General features: G+C 38.3%; 1 protein-coding gene across 6 annotated transcripts in view; it reads left to right on the forward strand.

The window, feature by feature from the left end:
• Nucleotides 1–19,723, forward strand: part of LOC126593427 (uncharacterized) — a 35,321-nt gene that overhangs the window by 11,792 nt on the left and 3,806 nt on the right. The window contains exons 1-11 of one of the 6 annotated variants that reach the window (XM_050259496.1): nt 1,967–2,167; nt 2,290–2,397; nt 2,668–3,103; nt 16,070–16,292; nt 16,510–16,667; nt 16,755–16,900; nt 17,100–17,162; nt 17,266–17,358; nt 17,484–17,645; nt 18,179–18,270; nt 18,522–18,682. In XM_050259496.1, coding sequence (XP_050115453.1) covers nt 2,395–2,397; nt 2,668–3,103; nt 16,070–16,292; nt 16,510–16,667; nt 16,755–16,900; nt 17,100–17,162; nt 17,266–17,358; nt 17,484–17,645; nt 18,179–18,270; nt 18,522–18,682 — 1,537 coding nt within the window. In that variant the 5' untranslated portion in view covers nt 1,967–2,167; nt 2,290–2,394. Of the gene's footprint in view, nt 1–1,966; nt 2,168–2,289; nt 2,398–2,667; nt 3,104–15,268; nt 15,469–16,069; nt 16,293–16,509; nt 16,668–16,754; nt 16,901–17,099; nt 17,163–17,265; nt 17,359–17,483; nt 17,646–18,178; nt 18,271–18,521; nt 18,683–19,723 lie in introns of those variants that run through there. The other 5 variants (XM_050259500.1, XM_050259497.1, XM_050259499.1 and 2 more) reach the window with 5 other exon arrangements.

Below are 19,723 nucleotides of genomic sequence, written 5' to 3' on the forward strand. Positions count from 1 at the left end.
TTATGGTAGAAGGATTTTAACTCTAAATCCACAAGAAAAAAGGCTAAGTCAAATTAGAATCCAAGGGAAAAAAGGTAAGGGGACGGGTTTGCCTTGCACGACAAGGAAACGGAAAGGGAAAAGTGGCAAGGGGACATGTTTGCCTAGCATGGCAAGGAAAGGGAAAGGGAAAAGTGGTAAGGGGACAGGTTTGCCTATATGCATGGGTTTTGGTCTTCTAGAATCATGATTTAAGTATCCTAAAAATAATTAAGGATCCTCTTTGCAGCTGGAATTTAATTTGTTTTGAGTTCTTGAAGTCTACTTAAGTGTTTTCAAGCCTAGTTTTACGTTTTTGAGTCAGTTTTAAGTAGATTAGCAATCCTTCCTAATTTTCGGCCTAGAACGATCTCTACTTTACTACAATTGTCAATAAGAGGGTTTAATTTGTGTGTTAGTTTATATCACATCAAATTTTTGGCGCCGTTGCCGGGGATTAGCAAAGTTGCTAATCCCCTGTTGTTTCTTTTTGTTTATTGTCATGTCTTTTGTTTTTAGTTTCTGACTTTGTTTTGTTTTCTTGTTTTTAGGTACTAGTTTATGACTCGAAGTTCTCAACTTGTTCGTGAGCGCATCTTTGATTTTGACGACGATTTTGAGCGAACTTTGAGAAGAGGAATCAACAAGCATCTAATCCACCTAACCCTGAACTTGAGCTTGAAGGAGAAGAACTAAAAGAGGAAGAAGAGCCCACGACTCAGGAATTAGAGGAAGCACAAGTCATGGTAGTGGATAATCGAACAATCAAGGAACTCTCAGCTTCGGGATTGGAAAATGCCGTGCCCCTATGCATTCAATATCCAATGGCAGCTCAAGGCAAGACCGAAGAGTTTGAGTTGAAGTCCAGTTTGTTACATCACATTCTGAAGTACCATGGGCTGTCCATGGAGGATCCAAACAAGCATTTGAAGGAATTTGAAGTGGTTTGTTCAAGTATGACCCCAGTTAACGTCGATGGAAGCATATTGAAGATGAAAGTCTTCCCGTTCTCACTAATGGACAAGGCTAATGATTGGTTGTACGAATTGGCACCTGGAACTGTTACTTCTTGGGAAAGCATGAAAAGAGCATTCTTAGAGAAGTTCTCTCCAACATCAAGAATCATTCTTTTAAGGAAACGGATTAGTGGCATTCAACAAAATCAATGAGAATCATTTTCGGCTTACTACGAACGTTTCAAGGCTCTTGTTGCATCCTATCCCCAACATCAAATGAAAGAAGAGCTTCTAATTCAATATTTCTACGAAAGACTTCTTCCAATTGAAAGATAAATGCTAGATGCCTTAGCAGGAAGAACGTTGGTTGACAAAACACCGGTTGTTGCCTAGACTTTAATTGCCGATCAAGCCTTGAATGCACAACAATACGAAGGAGTTGGACAAAAGGAACCCTTACTGCAGCAACATGTCAATGATCTGAAATTAACTCTCAATTGGCTCATTTCACTCTTCTTGTGTCACAGGTTGTTGACAAACCCAAAGTGCAAGAAAATACAATTTGTGGCGTATGTTCCATGCAAGGATGTCTCAATGACCAATGCCCTCAATTGATTAAGAATGGAGGATGAGAAACTGCCCATGCCGTGGGTTATTAAGGCCAAAATTAGCCACGACATGACCCGTACTCCAACACTTACAATCCAGGCTGGAGAGATCATCCAAACTTCAAGTGGAGGGAACCTCAACAACCTTAACAACAAGGAGGATTTCGCCAGCCACCTCCTGGGCTATATCAAATGCCATACGCACCACCACAACTTTCACCACAATTTGCCCAAACAAATTCAGGTTCGTCTTTGGACAATGATAAAGTTCTTTCAAAACTAACTTCTTTGACTCAAGGACTCTAAAATCATGCCAAAGAGATGGGGGAAGTGAAGAAACAAATTGGGCAGATGGCAGAGTTCATGGGAAGGTTTAGAGAATAAGGGAAACTAACTAGCTCCACCATCATCAATCCAAAAAGAGGCTTTGAATCTGCCAAGGCAATCACATTGAGGAGTGGAAAAGAGGTAGGAACTGATCCACAACCATCCAAATCAAGTCAAAAAGAGGATGAGAAGTTGCAATTTGAAAAGGAGGAACAAGACAAGGCCATCCTCATACACCATATAAACCGTCCACCACAGGTAAGATAGGTCCAATTTTTGTTAATTCTAACCCTATCCCACCCAATGTACTTTTTTCTCGCAGATTTATGCAATTAAAAAAGGAAGAGGGTGACAAGGACATTCTTGAAACGTTTATGAAGGTACAAGTCAATATCCCACTGTTGGATGCAATCAAACAAGTCCCGAAGTATGCTAAATTCTTGAAAGAACTTTGCACAACAAGGAAAAAGATTTCGAACAAAAACATGGTAAGGGTAGGTGAGAATGTTTCAGCCGTCTTGTAACGCAAACTGCCCCCTAAATGCTAAGATCCCTGTAGCTTTACAATTCCTTGTGTTATTGGCAATACTCGATTTGAACATGCCATGTTAGACTTAGGTGCATCCATTAATGTCATGCCCTATTCAATTTATGCATCTATGAATTTAGGTGAGCTGAAAAATGATGGAGTGATTATTTAATTAGCTGATCGATCTAATGCTTATCCAAAAGGAGTTTTGGAGGATGTTTTGGTGCAGGTTAATTACTTAATCTTTTCGGTTGATTTCTATGTGCTTGAGATGGAAGATTCAGCTCATTCTTCTCCATTACTGATTCTACTTGGAAGACCATTAATGAAGACAGCTCGCACCAAGATTGATGTGTTCAAGGGATTGTTGACAATGGAATTTGATGGCGACATTATTGACTTTCAAATTTTAGAAGCCATGAGGTACCCTAGTGATGATCACTCTTGTTTTTCTATTGATATTATTGATTCATTGGTGCAGGCACATCTTGAACAACTACATGAGGATGCACTTGAAACGGTTATTACAAATGAAATGGGACTAAAAAATCAAGAGGCGGTAGTAAACCATACCCACGGCATAATTGAAGAATTTCATGTCGTGCCCCCTTGTGAAGAAGTAGCTGAGATGGTGGCTGCCCTAAAATCGTTGCCACAACAATATGGTAAGCTTCCAATCCCAATTTCAAATTTCGTTTTTACTTATAAGATGCTTCCTTCAGTGATACAGCTACCATCCCTTGAACTCAAACCATTATCAAGCCATTTGAAGTATGTTTTCTTGGGAGACCACAAGACTTTGCCTGTCATAATCTCATCCACACTCACGGCACAAGAAGAAGAAAAGTTGGTGAGGGTGTTGAAGGAATACAAAATAGCCATTGGTCGACATCAAGGGTATAAGTCCTACAACTTGCATACATCGTATACTCTTGGAGGAGGGGGCTAAACCATCTTGAGAAGCTCAACGCCGACTCAACCCTTCAATGATGGAAGTAGTGAAAAATGAAATTATCAAGCTACTTGATTATGGAGTGATCTATCCAATCTCTGATAGTTATTGGGTTTCACCAATCTAAGTTGTTCCCAAGAAATCTGGCGTCACTGTGGTAAAGAACTAAGAGAATGAACTTGTGCCTACCCGTATCCAAACCGGTTGGAGAGTTTGCATTGATTATAGGAAGCTCAACGCCACCATAAGAAATGATCACTTTCCTTTGTCGTTCATTAAGCAAATGCTCGAAAGGTTAGCTGATTATGCATTTTATTGTTTTCTTGATGGTTATTCAGGTTATAATCAGATTGTCATAGCACCGGAAGATCAAGAAAAGACTACTTTCACGTGCCCATTTGGTACATTTGCTTATCGTTGCATGTCATTTGGTATATGCAATGCACCAGCCACATTTCAAAGATGCATGGTAAGTATTTTTTTCAGATTATGTTGAACAGATCATTGAAGTCTTTATGGATGATTTTAGTGTTTTTGGTAAGTCATTTGATGATTGCTTGGTTAATCTCACCTTAATCTTGAAACGATGCACTGAAACTAACATTGTTTTAAATTGGGAAAAATGTCATTTCATGGTAAAACAAGTCAAAAATAGATCTTGTACGCTACGTACCATCTCCTACTTCGATGAGAGATGTTCGTTCTTTTCTTGGACATGCAGGATTTTATAGGTGATTCATCAAGGACTTTCCAAAAATTGCACAGCCCATTTGCCGTCTCCTTCAAAAGGAGGTGCACTTTGACTTCAACGAAGAATGTGCGAAGGCTTTCAAACACCTCAAGGAGATGCTCACTTCGGCCCCTATCATAATTCCACCAAATTGGAGCCTTCATTTTGAGGTCATGTGCGATGCCTCAAATTATGCAATTGGAGCTGTTTTAGGCCAAATGAAGAACATGCAGCCACATGTCATCTACTACGCTTCCCGGACCTTAAATGATGCTCAATTGAACTACTCCACCACTGAAAAAAGAACTTCTTGCTATTGTGTTTGCATTAAATAAGTTTCATTATTATTTAATTGGCACTAAAGTCATTGTTTACACTGATCATACATCTTTGAAGTATTTGCTCACAAAGAAAAAAGTCAAATAAAGGCTTATTCGCTGGATGCTTCTTCTCCAAGAGTTCGATATTGAAATTAGGGAAAAGAAAGGGAGTGAAAACGTAGTGGCTGACTACCTGAGCCGTTTGGTGCACAATGAGGAGTACTTACCTATCCTAAAAACGTTCCCAGATGAGCAATTGTTGTCCATTGAGGTAAGTGAACCATGGTATGCAGATTTGGTATCTAAACAAGTTTCAAGCACCCTAAACAAGCACCAACATGATAAACTTAAAAAAGATGCACAATTTTATGTTTGGGATGACCCATATTTATAGAAATATTGCCCTGATCAGATTTTACGTAGGTGTGTGCATGAGTCCGAATTTCATTCAATTTTAACTTTCTGTCACACTTATGCATGTGAGGGTCATTTTGGCACCCAAAGAACATCACTTAAGGTTCTTGAATGTGGATTTTATTGGTCTACTCTATTTAAGGATGCTAGAACTTTTTGCATAACGTGTGATCGTTGTCAAAGAACAAGAAACATAGGTGCAAAGGACCAAATGCTGCAGACCCATATCTTTAATGTTGAAATTTTTGATGTGTGGGCCATTGATTTCATGGGTCATTTTCCTTCTTCTTATGGTTTCACTTATATTTTGCTTGCGGTTGATTATGTCTCGAAATGGGTGGAAGCAAAAGCCACCCATACTAATGATTCTAGAGTGGTTGCAGATTTCATCAAAACCAACATCTTTTCCAGATTTTGGATGCCGAGGGTGATCATAAGTGATCGAGGCTCCCATTTTTGCAATCGGACGATTAAGGCGCTGTTCAAGAAGTACAATGTCAAGCATAAGGTTTTGACACCTTACCATCCTCAAACAAGTGGGCAAGCCGAGGTTTCGAATAGAGAAATCAAGCAGATTTTGGAGAAGACCGTGGGACCAACTAGGAAAGATTGGAGCATGCGTTTGGATGATGCGCTGTGGGCGTATCGTATAGCCTACAGAACACCACTTGGGATGTCTCCATTTCGGCTAATCTATAGTAAACCATGTCATCTCCCTGTGGAATTAGAGCACAAGGCACATTGGGTTGTCAAGACATTCAATTTGGACATAGATGTGGCTGGAATACATATGAAACTCTAATTGAATGAACTTGAGGAAATCAGGAATGAAGCGTATGAGAATGCTCGTGTTTACAAGGAGAAAACCAAGGCATTCAATGACAAGATGATTCGTGGCAAGACCTTCACCAAAGGGTAGAAAATGTTGCTTTTCAACTCCCGCCTACGTTTGTTTCCCGGTAAGTTACGTTCTAAATGGATTGGTCCTTTTGTTATTACTAATGTTTTTCCTTATGGTGCAGTCCAAATTCAAAGCTTAAGGAACAACCAAGAATTCAAAGTGAACGGGCACCGTTTGAAGCCCTACTATGAGAATGTCGAGGGGCAGGTTGTGGAGAATGTACCCTTCCATGCCGTGGGCTCCGATAAAGTCTGAATGGAGGTATTCATCCGGCTGCAAGACGTTAAAGCAAGCGCTTCTTGGGAGGCAACCCATGCATTCTACTAGGGAACGATGGAATTCTCACTCCAAAACCAGATTTGCATTCCTAAACCCTTCTCTTTACTACATTTATTTTGCCATGCTTAGTTCGTTGTTTGCTTTTGTGTGAGTCTATGTTTGAAACATTAAGGACAATGTTTGGTTTAAGTGTGGGAGGGTAAACAAATGCTTTGCATTGAATTTTCGTGGGATTTTCACCTATCACTTATAATGTTATTACTCACTGTTTTTAATGTGTTTTGAAGTGTTTTGTGTCATATAACAGAAAAAAAAATCGAAAAAAAAAGTTTTGAAAAATATCAAAAGAGTCATTTTCGTGTGTTTGAAAAATATCAAACTTTCACCCATGTTTGTAACTTTCTTTAACAGTCATGTAATTAAAAACCAATCATCAGCATTGTGTTGAAAGGTACCCTAAGACACAAACACATAAAAACGACTCTTTTTTGATATTTTTCGAAACTTTTTTTTTCAATTTTTTTTCTTCTGTTATATGACACAAAAACACTTCAAAACACATTAACACAGTGATTAACAACATTAGAAGTGATAGGTGAATAAATCCCACGAAAATTCAATGAAAAGCATTTGTTTAACCCCCCCACACTTAAACCAAACATTATCCTCAATGTTTCAAACATAGACTCACACAAAAGCAAACAACGAACTAAGCATGGCAAAATAAATGCAGTAAAGAGAAGGGTCTAGGAACGCAAATATGGTTTTGGAGTGAGAATTCCATCGTTCCCCAGTTGAATGCATGGGTTGCCTCCCAAGAAGCGCTTGCTTTAACGTCTTGCAGCCGGACGAATACCTCCATTCAGACTTCATTGGAGCCCACGACATGGAGGGGTACATCCTCCACAACCTGCCCCTCGACATTCTTATAGTAGGGCTTCAAACGGTGCCCGTTCACTTTGAATTCTTGGTTGTCCCTTAAGCTTTGAATTTGGACTGCATCATAAGGAAAAACATTAGTAATAACAAAAGGACCAATCCATTTAGAACGTAACTTACCGGGAAACAAACGTAGGCGGGAGTTGAAAAGCAACACTTTCTGCCTTTTGGTGAAGGTCTTGCCACAAATCATCTTGTCATGGAATGCCTTGGTTTTCTCAATGTAAATACGAGCATTCTCATACGCTTCGTTCCTAATTTCCTCAAGTTCATTCAATTGGAGCTTCCTATGCATTCCAGCCGCATCTATGTCCAAATTGAATGTCTTAACAGCCTAATGTGCCTTGTGCTCTAATTCCACAGGGAGATGACATGATTTACCATAGATTAGCCGAAATGGAGACAACCCAAGTGGTGTTTTGTAGGCGGTACGATACGCCCACATCGCATCATCCAAACGCATGCTCCAATCTTTCCTAGTTGGTCCCACGATCTTCTCTAAAATCTGCTTGATTTCTTTATTTGAAACCTCGGCTTGCCCACTTGTTTAAGGATGGTAAGGTGTCAAAACCTTATGCTTGACATTGTACTTCTTGAACAGCGCCTTAATGGTCCGATTGCAAAAATGGGAGCCTCTATCACTTATGATCACCCTCGGCATCCAAAATCTGGAAAAGATGTTGGTTTTGATGAAATCTGCAACCACTCTATAATTATTAGTACGGGTGGCTTTTGTTTCCACCCATTTCAAGACATAATCAACCGCAAACAAAATATAAGTGAAACAATAAGAAGAAGGAAAATGACCCATGAAATCAATGCCCCACACATCAAAATTTTTGACATTGAAGATAGGGGTCTGCGACATTTGGTCCTTTGCACCTATGTTTCTTGTTCTTTGACAACGATCACACGTTATGCAAAAAGTTCTAGCATCCTTAAATAGAGTAGGCCAATAAAATCCACATTCAAGAACCTTAAGTAATGTTCTTTGGGTGCCAAAATGACCCCCACATGCATAAGTGTGACAAAAAGTTAAAATTGAATCAAATTCGAACTCATGCACACACCTATGTAAAATCTGATCAGGGCAATATTTCTATAAATATGGGTCATTCTAAACATAAAATTGTGCATCTTTTTTAAGTTTATCACCTTGGTGCTTGTTTAGGGTGCTTGGAACTTGTTTAGACACCAATTCTACATACCATGGTTCACTTACCTCAATGGACAGCAACTGCTCATCTGGGAACGTTTCTGGGATAGGTAAGGACTTCTCATTGTGCACCAAACGGCTCAGGTGGTCAACCACTACGTTTTCACTCCCTTTCTTGTCCCTAATTTTAATATCGAACTCTTGGAGAAGAAGCATCCAGCAAATAAGCTTTGGTTTGGCTTTTTTCTTTGCGAGCAAATACTTCAAAGATGTATGATCAGTGTAAACAATGACTTTAGTGCCAATTAAATAAGAATGAAACTTATTTAATGCAAACACAATAGCAAGGAGTTCTTATTCAGTGGTGGAGTAGTTCAATTGAGCATCATTCAAGGTCCAAGAAGCGTAGTAGATGACATGTGGCTACATGTTCTTCCTTTGGCCTAAAACAGTTCCAATTGCATAATCTGAGGCATCGCACATGAGCTCAAAAGGAAGGTTCCAATCTGGTGGAATTATGATATAGGCCAAAGTGAGCATCTCCTTGAGGTGTTTGAAAGCCTTCGCACATTCCTCGTTGAAGTTAAAGTGCACCTTCTTTTGAAGGAGACGGCAAAGGGGCTGTGCAATTTTTGGAAAGTCCTTGATGAAACGCCTATAAAATCCTGCATGTCCAAGAAAAGAACGAATCTCTCTCACCGAAGTGGGAGAGGGTAAGTAGCGTACAAAATCTATTTTTGACTTGTTTTACCATGAAATGACATTTTTCTTAATTTAAAACAAAGTTAGTTTCAGTGCATCGTTTCAAGATTAAGGTGAGATTAGCCAAGCAATCATCAAATGACTTACTAAAATCATCCATAAAGACTTCAATGATCTGTTCAACATAATCTGAAAAAAATACTTGCCATGCATCTTTGAAATGTGGCTGGTGCATTGCATAAACCAAATGACATGCGACGATAAGCAAATGTACCAAATGGGCACGTGAAAGTGGTATTTTCTTGATCTTCCGGTGCTATGACAATCCGATTATAACCTGAATAACCATCAATAAAATGCATAACCAGTTAACCTTTCAAGCATTTGGTCAATAAACGGCAAAGGAAAGTGATCATTCCTTGTGGTGGCGTTGAGCTTCCTATAATCAATACAAACTCTCCAACCAGTTTGGATACGGGTAGGCACAAGTTCATTCTCTTCGTTCTTCACCACAGTGACGGCAGATTTCTTGGGAACAACTTAGATCGGTGAAACCCAACGACTATCAGAGATTGGATAGATCACTCCACAATCAAGTAGCTTGATAATTTCATTTTTCACTACTTCCATCATTGAAGGGTTGAGTCGGCGTTGAGCTTCTCGAGATGGTTTAGCCCCCTCCTCCAAGAGTATACGATGCATGCAAGTTGTAGGACTTATACCCTTGATGTCGGCCAATGGCTGTTTTGTATTCCTTCAACACCCTCACCAATTTTTCTTCTTCTTGTGCCGTGAGTGTGGATGAGATTATGACGGGCAAAGTCTTATGGTCTACCAAGAAAACATACTTCAAATGGCTTGGTAATGGTTTGAGTTCAAGGGATGGTGGCTGTATCACTGAATGAAGCATCTTATTAGTAGAAACAGAATCTGAAATTGGGATTGGAAGCTTACCATATTGTTGTGGCAGCGATTCTAGGGCAGCCACCATCTCAGCTACTTCTTCACAAGGGGGCACGGCATGAAATTCTTCAATGGTGGCGTGAGTGTGGTTTACTACCGCCTCTTGATTTTTTAGTCCCATTCCATTTGTAATGACCGTTTCAAGTTCATCCTCATGTAGTTGTTCAAGATGTTCCTCCACCAATGAATCAATAATATCAATAGAAAAAACAAGAGTGATCATCACTAGGGTACCTTATGGCTTCTGAAATTTGAAAGTCAATAATGTCGCCATCAAATTCCATTGTCAACATTCCCTTGAACGCATCAATCTTGGTGTGAGCTGTCTTCATGAATGGTCTTCCAAGTAGAATCGACAATGGAGAAGAATGAGCCAAATCTTCCATCTCAAGCACATAGAAATCAACTGGAAAGATTAAGTGATTAACCTGCACCAAAACATCCTCCAAAACTCCTTTTGGATAAGCATTAGATCGATCGGCTAATTAAATAATCACTCCATCATTTTTCAGCTCACATAAGTTCATAGATGCATAAATTGAATAGAGCATGACATTAATGGATGCACCTAAGTCTAACATGGCATGTTCAAACTAAGTATTGCCAATAACACAAGGAATTGTAAAACTACCGGGATCTTAGCATTGAGGGGGCAGTTTACGTTGCAAGACGGCTGAAACATTCTCACCTACCCTTACCATGTTTTTGTTTGAAATCCTCTTCCTTGTTATGCAAAGTTCTTTCAAGAATTTAGCATACTTTGGGACTTGTTTGATTGCATCCAAGAGTGGGATATTGACTTGTAAGTTCCTAAACGTCTCAAGAATGTCCTTGTCACTCTCTTCCTTTTTTGATTGCATAAATCTGCGAGGAAAAGGTACATTGGGTGGAATAGGGTTAGAATTAACAGAAATTGGACCTATCTTACCTGTGGTGGACGGTTTAGGTGGTGTAAGAGGCTGCGACAAGGTTGTTTCCTTCCTTGTCATGTTCCTCCTCTTCAAATTGCAACTTCTCGTCTTCTTTTTGACTTGATTTGGATGGTTTTGGATCAGTTCCTATCTCTTTTCCACTCCTCAATGTGATTGCTTTGGCAGATTCAAAGCCTCCTTTTGGATTGATGTTGGTGGAGCTAGGTAGTTTCCCTTCTTCTCTAAACTGCCCCATGAACTCTGTCATCTGCCCAATTTGTTTCCTTCACTTCCCCTATCTCTTTGGCTTGATTTTGTAGTCCCAAAGTCAAAGAAGTTAGTTTTGAAAGAACTTTATTATTGTCCAAAGATGAACCTGAATTTATTTGGGCAGATTGTGGTGAAAGTTGTGGTGGTGCGTATGACCTTTGATATAGCCCAAGAGGTGGCTGTCGAAATCCTCCTTGTTGTTGAGGTTGTTGAGGTTGTTGAGGTTCCCTCCACTTGAAGTTTGGATGATCTCTCCAGCCTGGATTGTAAGTGTTAGGAGTACGGGTCATTTCGTGGCTAATTTTGGCCTTGATAGCCCACGACATGGGCAGTTTCCCATACTCCATTCTCAATCAATTGAGGGCATTGGTCATTGAGATGTCCTTGCATGGAACATATGCCACAAATTGTATTTTCTTGCACTTTGGGTTTATCAACAACCTATGACACAAGAAGAGTGAGATGAGCCAGTTGAGATTTAATTTCAGATATTGCACTCACCTCATTGACATGTTGCTGCAGTGGAGGTTCCTTTTGTCCAACTCTTTCGTATTGTTGTGCATTCAAGGCTCGATTGGCAATTAAAGTCTTGGCAACAACCAGTGTTTTGTCAGCCAACGTTTTTCCTGCTGAGGCATCTAGCATTTATCTTTCAATTTGAAGAAGTCCTTCGTAGAAATATTGAATGAGAAACTCTTCTTTCATTTGATGTTGGGGATAGGATGCAACAAGAGCCTTGAAACGTTCGTAGTAAGCCGAAAATGATTCTCCTTGATTTTGTTGAATGCTACTAATCCGCTTCCTTAAAAGAATGATTCTTGATGTTGGAAAGAACTTCTCTAAGAATGCTCTATTCATGCTTTCCCAAGAAGTAACAGTTCCAGGTGCCAATTCGTACAACCAATTCTTAGCCTTGTCCGTTAGTGAGAACGGGAAGACTTTCATCTTCAATATGCTTCCATCGACGTTAACTGGGGTCATGCTTGAACAAACCACTTCAAATTCCTTCAAATGCTTGTTTGGATCCTCCATGGACAGCCTATGATACTTCGGAATGTGATGTAACAAACTGGACTTCAACTCAAACTCTTTGGTCTTGCCTTGAGCTGCCATTGGATATTGAATGCATAAGGGCAAGGCATTTTCCAATCCCGAAGCTGAGAGTTCCTTGATTGTTTGATTGTCCACTGCCATGACTTGTGCTTCCTCTAATTCCTGAGCCGTGGGCTCTAGCGTTTCTAGAATTTCTTAGCAAGTCAAGGGTGGACAAAGTCGTCTAGAATTTCTTAGCAGGTCTAGCGACTCTAGCCCACGAGAGATTTTTCAATGTGACCGGTATATGGGATGATACACCATATGTCACTATACAAATGGTAGGATATATATGCTAAAAAGTTAATAACTTAAAAAATAAAATTTCCCACTATTCCTATTAAAACACGTGGTGTATCACTTGTGTTCCCGTCACAACTAAAAATTTCTCCTAGCCCACAAGAAAAGAATTGGAACAATTGAAACTATTGTTGTTACGTTTATACATATTTTGACTGACTTGTTGTTCCAGCTACTCCGTAGTTATTTTGTTATTTATTTTAACACTATGTTTGGATGAGGAAAATAAACTTGAAATTTTGATAAAAGTCAGAATTTATAAAATTGACATGCACCAATTCCCTTTGGAATCATAAGCATAGAAATTTATTATTTCCGCGTGGAAAAAATACTTGGAATTTGGGACCTCTAATTCCTAAGTTTAAATTATATGTAAATATGTGTCATTTCCTAATTTTTGTGATTAAGAGTTTAAAAATAACAAATTCCGTATTAAATTTCATTGTTCTTTTAGGTTAACTAAACAAGAAAATTCACAAATTCTAGAAAATTAAATTCCGTCATTTTAAAATTTCTTAGTAATTTTAAATTTCTTCATCCAAACATAGAGTTTGTGTTGGTTATTTGTTCTGCCTATTTAGAAAAAACTGAGTCGACTTGCAAAATGCAGAATATCCATTCCCTTTTCAGCTTTATATATCATGCAAGAGTGTAGGCGCCGCGTGTACGGTCAGCGTACCATTGTACACTTTAAATTAGGAAATTTTAACGAAAAGTTTTCGGTACTGTTCATTTTAACGAAAAACTATATTTTTACACTAAAAAGTTAATTATGGTACCATTCATTTTACCTCTTTATTTTGTCCTTATTATTAAAACTGAAAGTTTTCAAATCATTTTCATTAGTTTTCTTTTTAAATTATGCTATTTGTTTCTGTTTGTTGCAGGTGTCATGTCCGCATCTTCCAGGGAACCTAACAAACAGAAGTACTATTCAACCTTCTACAAGGCGCAGAACCGAAAGAAGTTCACAAAGAAGAGTGGGATGATTTCACACATGAATCAACCCGCCAAGCTCTAGCAGAATGGGAAGCATCTCCCGAAGTCCCTAACTGGCTCATCGAGCATGCCGACCGCATACAGCTCCTTCCAAGCGAGAGTTCAGATGAAGCCGGGGGAAGTGAATCAAACTCCATAGTTTTTTTTTTTGCTGTGGAACATGTGAATATCCGATGGCTTTTGCTAATATCTATTTTTTTTTCTTTTTCTTTTTAAATTTTTTCATTTTGTATATTTCTCAAGTCTATTTTCTGCTCCAAATCATTTTACAATGCTTCTCACGCAATCCAAGTAATCTCTAAAACACGAATTCAATTTCGATATTTTTTCAACTTTGATTGCATGAAACCTTCATCATGATGCATAAACCCAATTTTACACGTTTTGAATTATAATATTCTGGTTAAATTATGTTCCCAATTCTTATATATATTGTGGTAAAGTGATAATTGTGCGAGAAAAGAAAAATAACAAAATTATGGTTTCTGCACCTTGACTTGCGCAAAGCCACAGCTTGAAGCCATTTAAGCTGCATCATCGAGCCACGTTTTCGAGCCCCAAAGCGAGCCACTCCTGTTCCAAAACCCTAGGACCAAACGTCGCCGTTTTTGCGTCCTCCATGTCCTCCATAATTGGGTTGTCAGCTAGGTCGCCTAAAGTATAAACCCCGACCGTATTTTACCATTTTGTCAAACTTAAGAAAAGTATCAAGAAGTATACTCATTTGATATTAATATACTGTTTTTCCTACGATCAGGATCATTTTGTCCAATTGGGTATTTTTGCCTGAAGAGATTTTGACGAGGCACCCATTCTAAATTGGCCATACCTACCCCTTGTGTGCGTCCTACTTACGTCCTGAAGATGTTAAGTTTTGACTGATTACATTTACTCACATTTTTCCTTAGAATATGAGTCTTGTTCCATATTGAGTTTCAATTTTGTGAAGTTTACTCCTATATGCAATTTCTTAAGTGAAACTAGCTTGTGTTTTTTATCGGTGCCTATGAGACGAAGGATAAGAAAAGCCCAAAGGCCACGGTGCCTTTGGGGCAGCGAAAATCCAAGACCTTTTCTTCAAGGCCCAAAACCTGATGATTTTCCTCCCTCGATAAGAAATCTTTCTTTAAAGGCCTAATCGGATAAATGGTCTCCGTGGTTATAAGGTATTCGGATAATAGCCCCTGTGGTAAAAAAATTCGGATTTAAACCCCTGTGATCTAAGTCTGTTAGGATTTATGCCCTTCTGTTAAATAATGTTGACGTGGCTGCCACATATATGCCACGTGGCTGCCAAATGTCTGCCACGTGGCAAAATAATAATTTTTAATTTTTTTTTTTAAACCTGAATTTTTACAAAAAAAAAAAAAAAAAAAAACCCAGAACCTCCCCCCCGCCCTCCGCCCATCCCCCCCCCGCCGTTCTTCTCCTTCTTCTTCCCGCCGTTCTTCTTCTTCTTCTTCTTCTTCTTCTTCTTCTTCTTCTTCTTCCTGCCGGAGACCAGCTCCCCCACCCCCCGCCGGAGCCCTCTCCTCGCGCTCTCCTCCCTCTCCCTCTTCCTTCTTCTTCTTCTTGCAGATCTGCGTTTTTTTTTTTTTTTTGTAAAAATTCAAGTTTTTAAAAAAAAAAAAAATTATTATTTTTGAGATCTGCGTTTTTTTTTTTTTTTTGTAAAAATTCAGGTTTTTAAAAAAAAAAAAATTATTATTATTTTTGCCACGTGACATATATGTGTCAGCCATGTCAGCATTATTTAACAGAAGGGCATAAATCCTAACAGACTTAGACCACAGGGGTTTAAATCCTAACAGACTTAGACCACAAGGGTTTAAATCCGAATTTTTTTACCACATGGGCTATCATCCGAATACCTTACGACCACGGAAACCATTTATCCAATTAGGCCTTCTTTAAAATTTGGAATTTGAAACATAAAAAATGGACACTTTTTAGAGCCAAAACGTTCTCGGAACGCAGAGAGAGAGAGAGAGAGTAGCGAGTGTGCGATGCAATGGGCTCTTCTCTCTTCTCCGCCATTCTCCTTCTTCTCTTTGCTTTCTGTCTCTCTCTTCCGACCCTCTCACCTGCCACCGAACTCAAAGGTATCTATCTCTATTTGTCAATTTTTGTTCAGAATTGCTCGTCGCCGCCTGTTTGTTTCCCGATAAAATTTTAGGAAAATCAGTGAATTTTTTTTTGATGTTTTGAGTATGTGGGTTGTTTACTTATTTCCGTTTTAAGAGAGAAAAATTTGCACTTTGACTTGCTCTGCATTTGTTTGCTGTGAAAATTATTACGTTTTAGTCTTACTTTTGTTGTTTCCTTACTTGTAAGGCAGATAGAGGGTTAGGGTTTCGTTATGCCTCTTTAGGGTTTATTTCGGTTGCTGTATTGCTTGAGGGAAATTTCAAGTTGTTAGCTGATTAGGGTTTAAAAAAATGTCGACTTTTTGCCCTTTAAAGTGGAATGTTAGTTTCAGTACTGTAGTTTAGCGTGATACCGTTTTGGGTTTGGTCTGATGACATATGTCGCACCTTACCGCTCGATGTCGCTTTGATTTTGAGTTTTTAATCTGCTGTTGCTAAACAGTATGTCCATTATAATTTTAGGGATTTGAACTTTGAAGAGTTCGAATATCTCTTGTGTACTTTGGTGGTTTGTTTGCATATTTGAAACTAACATTTACCAATATTGAAATCACAGGTGTAGATATTGAAAACCCAGTACTAGAAGTCATCCCAGCACCTCTTTCTGAGCACTCAGCTGTTCCTGGTTCTAAAGATGTTTTATTTTGTAAACGGGCACGAGTTTCTGGTATATCCAGGTTAAAACTTGGGAGTTATGCAAGTTCACTTAAGATCACCTTGTCTACATCTGTTGTAATCCCGGAGAGGTTGCATAGCAAAATTGAAGTCTGTTTTCATAGGTGAGGGAAATGTCTCATCTTTACTGTTACAATCATTCTGTTTTTTTGTTTAAGGATAATTGTGTTTTATTGACTGAGTTATGAGTGCACCATATGCTACCCCTCCCTCCCTCTCTCTGTTTCTCTTTCCCATACTCATTTTCTCTAGTCGCACTCACACACGCATGCACACCTTTTTTCTGTGGATTGTTTTGTCTCACTCATGAATTTTTTACAGGAATGATACGCTTGGATTATGTCAGTGTGAAGAGGATGATTGGAAAAATATTCAGAAAGGGTTATGGAGCTCTGTCATGTCGCCTTATGATGAAAGATATGTCGATGTCAAGTTCATTGGCAAAATACCTGGCTCTGTCACCATAACTGTTGAAGAAGGTCTGATAAAAATAAAAGTGTGGCTGACTATAATTGCTTATGCTACAATTTGCAAGCTCTGATAGTTATCTATTTTTGTCTGTACAGATTTTCAGAGATGGCGCCTTTTGTGTCTGGCACTGGGATTTACTTTACTGTTGTTGGCACCAATTGTCAGCAATTGGGTACCTTTTTATTATACCAGTTCAATGGTTATAGGAGTTTTTCTGGTCATTATAATCATTCTCTTCCAGGTAATTTATTTTTTTTGATTCCGATGTATTTTTGTTTGACTTGCATGCTCTTAGTTTTTCATTGGGTAGTTTGAATTTCAGATCTCCTCTAAAATGAATTGTAATTACAGGGTTTTGTGATCATTATCTTTCACCTGCAGTTTTAGCTTGCAAATTTGTAGGTAATGTTTTGCATCATTGTTTGTCTTTAATCTTTCAGGGAATGAAGCTGTTGCCAACTGGAAGGAAAAATGTCCTCTATCTTACCATATATGGATCAGTGGTAACACTTGGTGTCTTGAAGTTTACCGTTGCTTCATGGTAACTTATTAACCTCATGTAATTGACAGTACAAGTAATTCTTACAATTTATATGCCTTTGACAGCTTGGAGCAGGATCTTTCCTTGTTCATCAGTTTTCACTGATGGTAAATTCAATTCTTTTGAGTTTTGGGCTAAGTGAAGAGATGCATAACCCAGTGAGTATTGGTTCCCTAAATCTTATATTCGCAAAATTCTCATAAATATCTAGACAAATTATCTGTTTCTGATACTTTGTCTTTGGATCACTTTATTGTCTTGTCTTCTCGTGTTTTTCTGCCAGGTCTCTATATTTTTACTAGTGGGAATTATCCTCGCGGGAGCTGCATTAGGGTACTGGATTGTGAGGAAGTTTGTTGTCTCAAAAGATGGGACAGTAGATGTCGGTATAGCACAATTTGTCAAGTGGGCTATGCGTATTATTGGAACAACCTCCATCTTGCAGGTGTTCTCTCACATTCCTTTTGGCTGTATTCTTGATATTCGAGTCCAAATGTTTGCCTGCTTAATTAAACTATGTGGGGTAGAAATTTGTAATGGTACTTTATGTACCTTGCTAAAATTATTTGAGGGACTTTTTATAGCCGATATGTGTCAAAGGAGAATCATTGGAATTGTTGGATTATAGGGCCATGTCTTTGTGTCCTAAGATTTAGCTAGTAGATTATTGGACACTCAATGCTCAGTAGACATATACCACATGTCACTTCCCATAGCCAAGTGCAATACACCTAGATTGTGTTTCTTGTCTATTACTTGTTCCTTGGAGGATCAATTCCTAGATCATAGAGACACCATTTATTGCCTGGCACCATTAGGACAATGTTTCTTCAAACCCTTTTCTTATTTATATTTGTCTTACGGACCCACATGCACTTATGACTGAATTGGTTATTCAGTAATCTTATGTTAAAGTTAGTTTTATAATTTGATGTAATTGCCAAAATATTTGGTTATTGATTCTTTTCATTTTCTCAGAGCACTCTCGATACTCCTTTAGCAATGGGCGCGTTGGTTTCTTACTGGATTATCAGCAAGTTGATTACTTCTCTGAAATGGCATCTCAAATCGTAAGTAATACATTCTTTACCTGCATACTTCTTGGTATTACGGAAGTGAATGCGTTTTAGCCGAAATAATTTTTAACTTTTTGTGTGGTGCTATGTTTTTCTTGAAATAAGTTTAGATTTCTTGGCTAGGTTTTGTATTTGGAAGGTAACATTAGCAGTCCAAGAAAGCTCAGTTAGATGAATGGATGTGTCCCCTGATCATTGATAAAGGGTTTTGTCACATTAAAACATTTTACCATCATTCCATGCAGTCATCAGTCGGATGCTGGGAGTGGGAGTCCTTGTCTGCCGAAGGGAAAACAGGTCAAGGGTAGACAAAGTCATCCAAAATTTCTTAGCAGGTCTAGTCCACAAGAAAAGAATTGGAACAGCAGAAGGAGTCTATCTGCTTGGTCTGACTCTCCTGTTACAGGTAATTTTATTTTATGTGCTGTTACGTTTATGCATATCTTGACTGATTTGCCGTTGCAGGTACTCGGTAGTTGTTTTGTTATGTACTTTTAACCAAGGAAGAAAATATCGGTAATATCGGAAATATCGGTAGTTCGAAAACACGGAAATATCGATGGAAATATCGGGATAATATCGATATCGATAAAAATTACATGGAAACCACGGAAATTGTAAGAAAAACTTGGAAATTTTTATTGAAACTTTGCAGGATGTTTATTTAGTCAATTATCTATTAGTTTATCACAAAAAATTAGAATGAAATGCATTGCATGATGGATTTAACTGATTTAAGTTGATTATATAGCGAGCTGTCAAATATTGTGAGTGTAGAAAATATGTAGTAATTAATGAAAGAAGTTTAAACACACCATAATCATTTATATATAATGAAATAGTACAATATTTTACACTTTATACATTGCATGGTAAGATACATGAGTGACTAAGTACCACATAGAGTTCCTATGAGGTTCAAAATTTTCACTATCTTCATCATCTCTATGTGTAGAGTAAGTGTATTGTGAAGAGTAGTCAGCAACCATGATAATGACTTTCAAGAACCGAAACCCAAAAGTCAATAGGAAACCGAATACTTCGGTATTTTTCGGGATTTCGGGATTACCAAACAAATGGGATTTGGAAACCAATCTCATATCGAAAATTTCGGTATTTTTCGGGATGGTTTTGGTTTGGGACTTTTTCGGTTTGGTTTGGGATTTTTGAGAATTTTTTCCAACCATACATGTAAGTGACCAAATAAAAAATAGAAAAATTAAAAACCACATGCCATTGACTAAGTAATTAATTGACACAATTTAAAATATAATACCACAAAAAATTTGGAATATGTGCAAATTTGTTTCTTGCAAAAAGAATTCAAAACAAAACCATATATATAAATAGTTTAGCATGTTTTCACAAAAACGTAAGTGGTATAGTGGTCAAGGCGCTGAAGGAGTTAGATGGGAGGAGTTCGAATCCCTTTATGTGCATGTTCGAG

Source organism: Malus sylvestris, chromosome 12 (assembly GCF_916048215.2).
Source record: "Malus sylvestris chromosome 12, drMalSylv7.2, whole genome shotgun sequence".
Taxonomy (NCBI): Eukaryota; Viridiplantae; Streptophyta; class Magnoliopsida; order Rosales; family Rosaceae; genus Malus; species Malus sylvestris.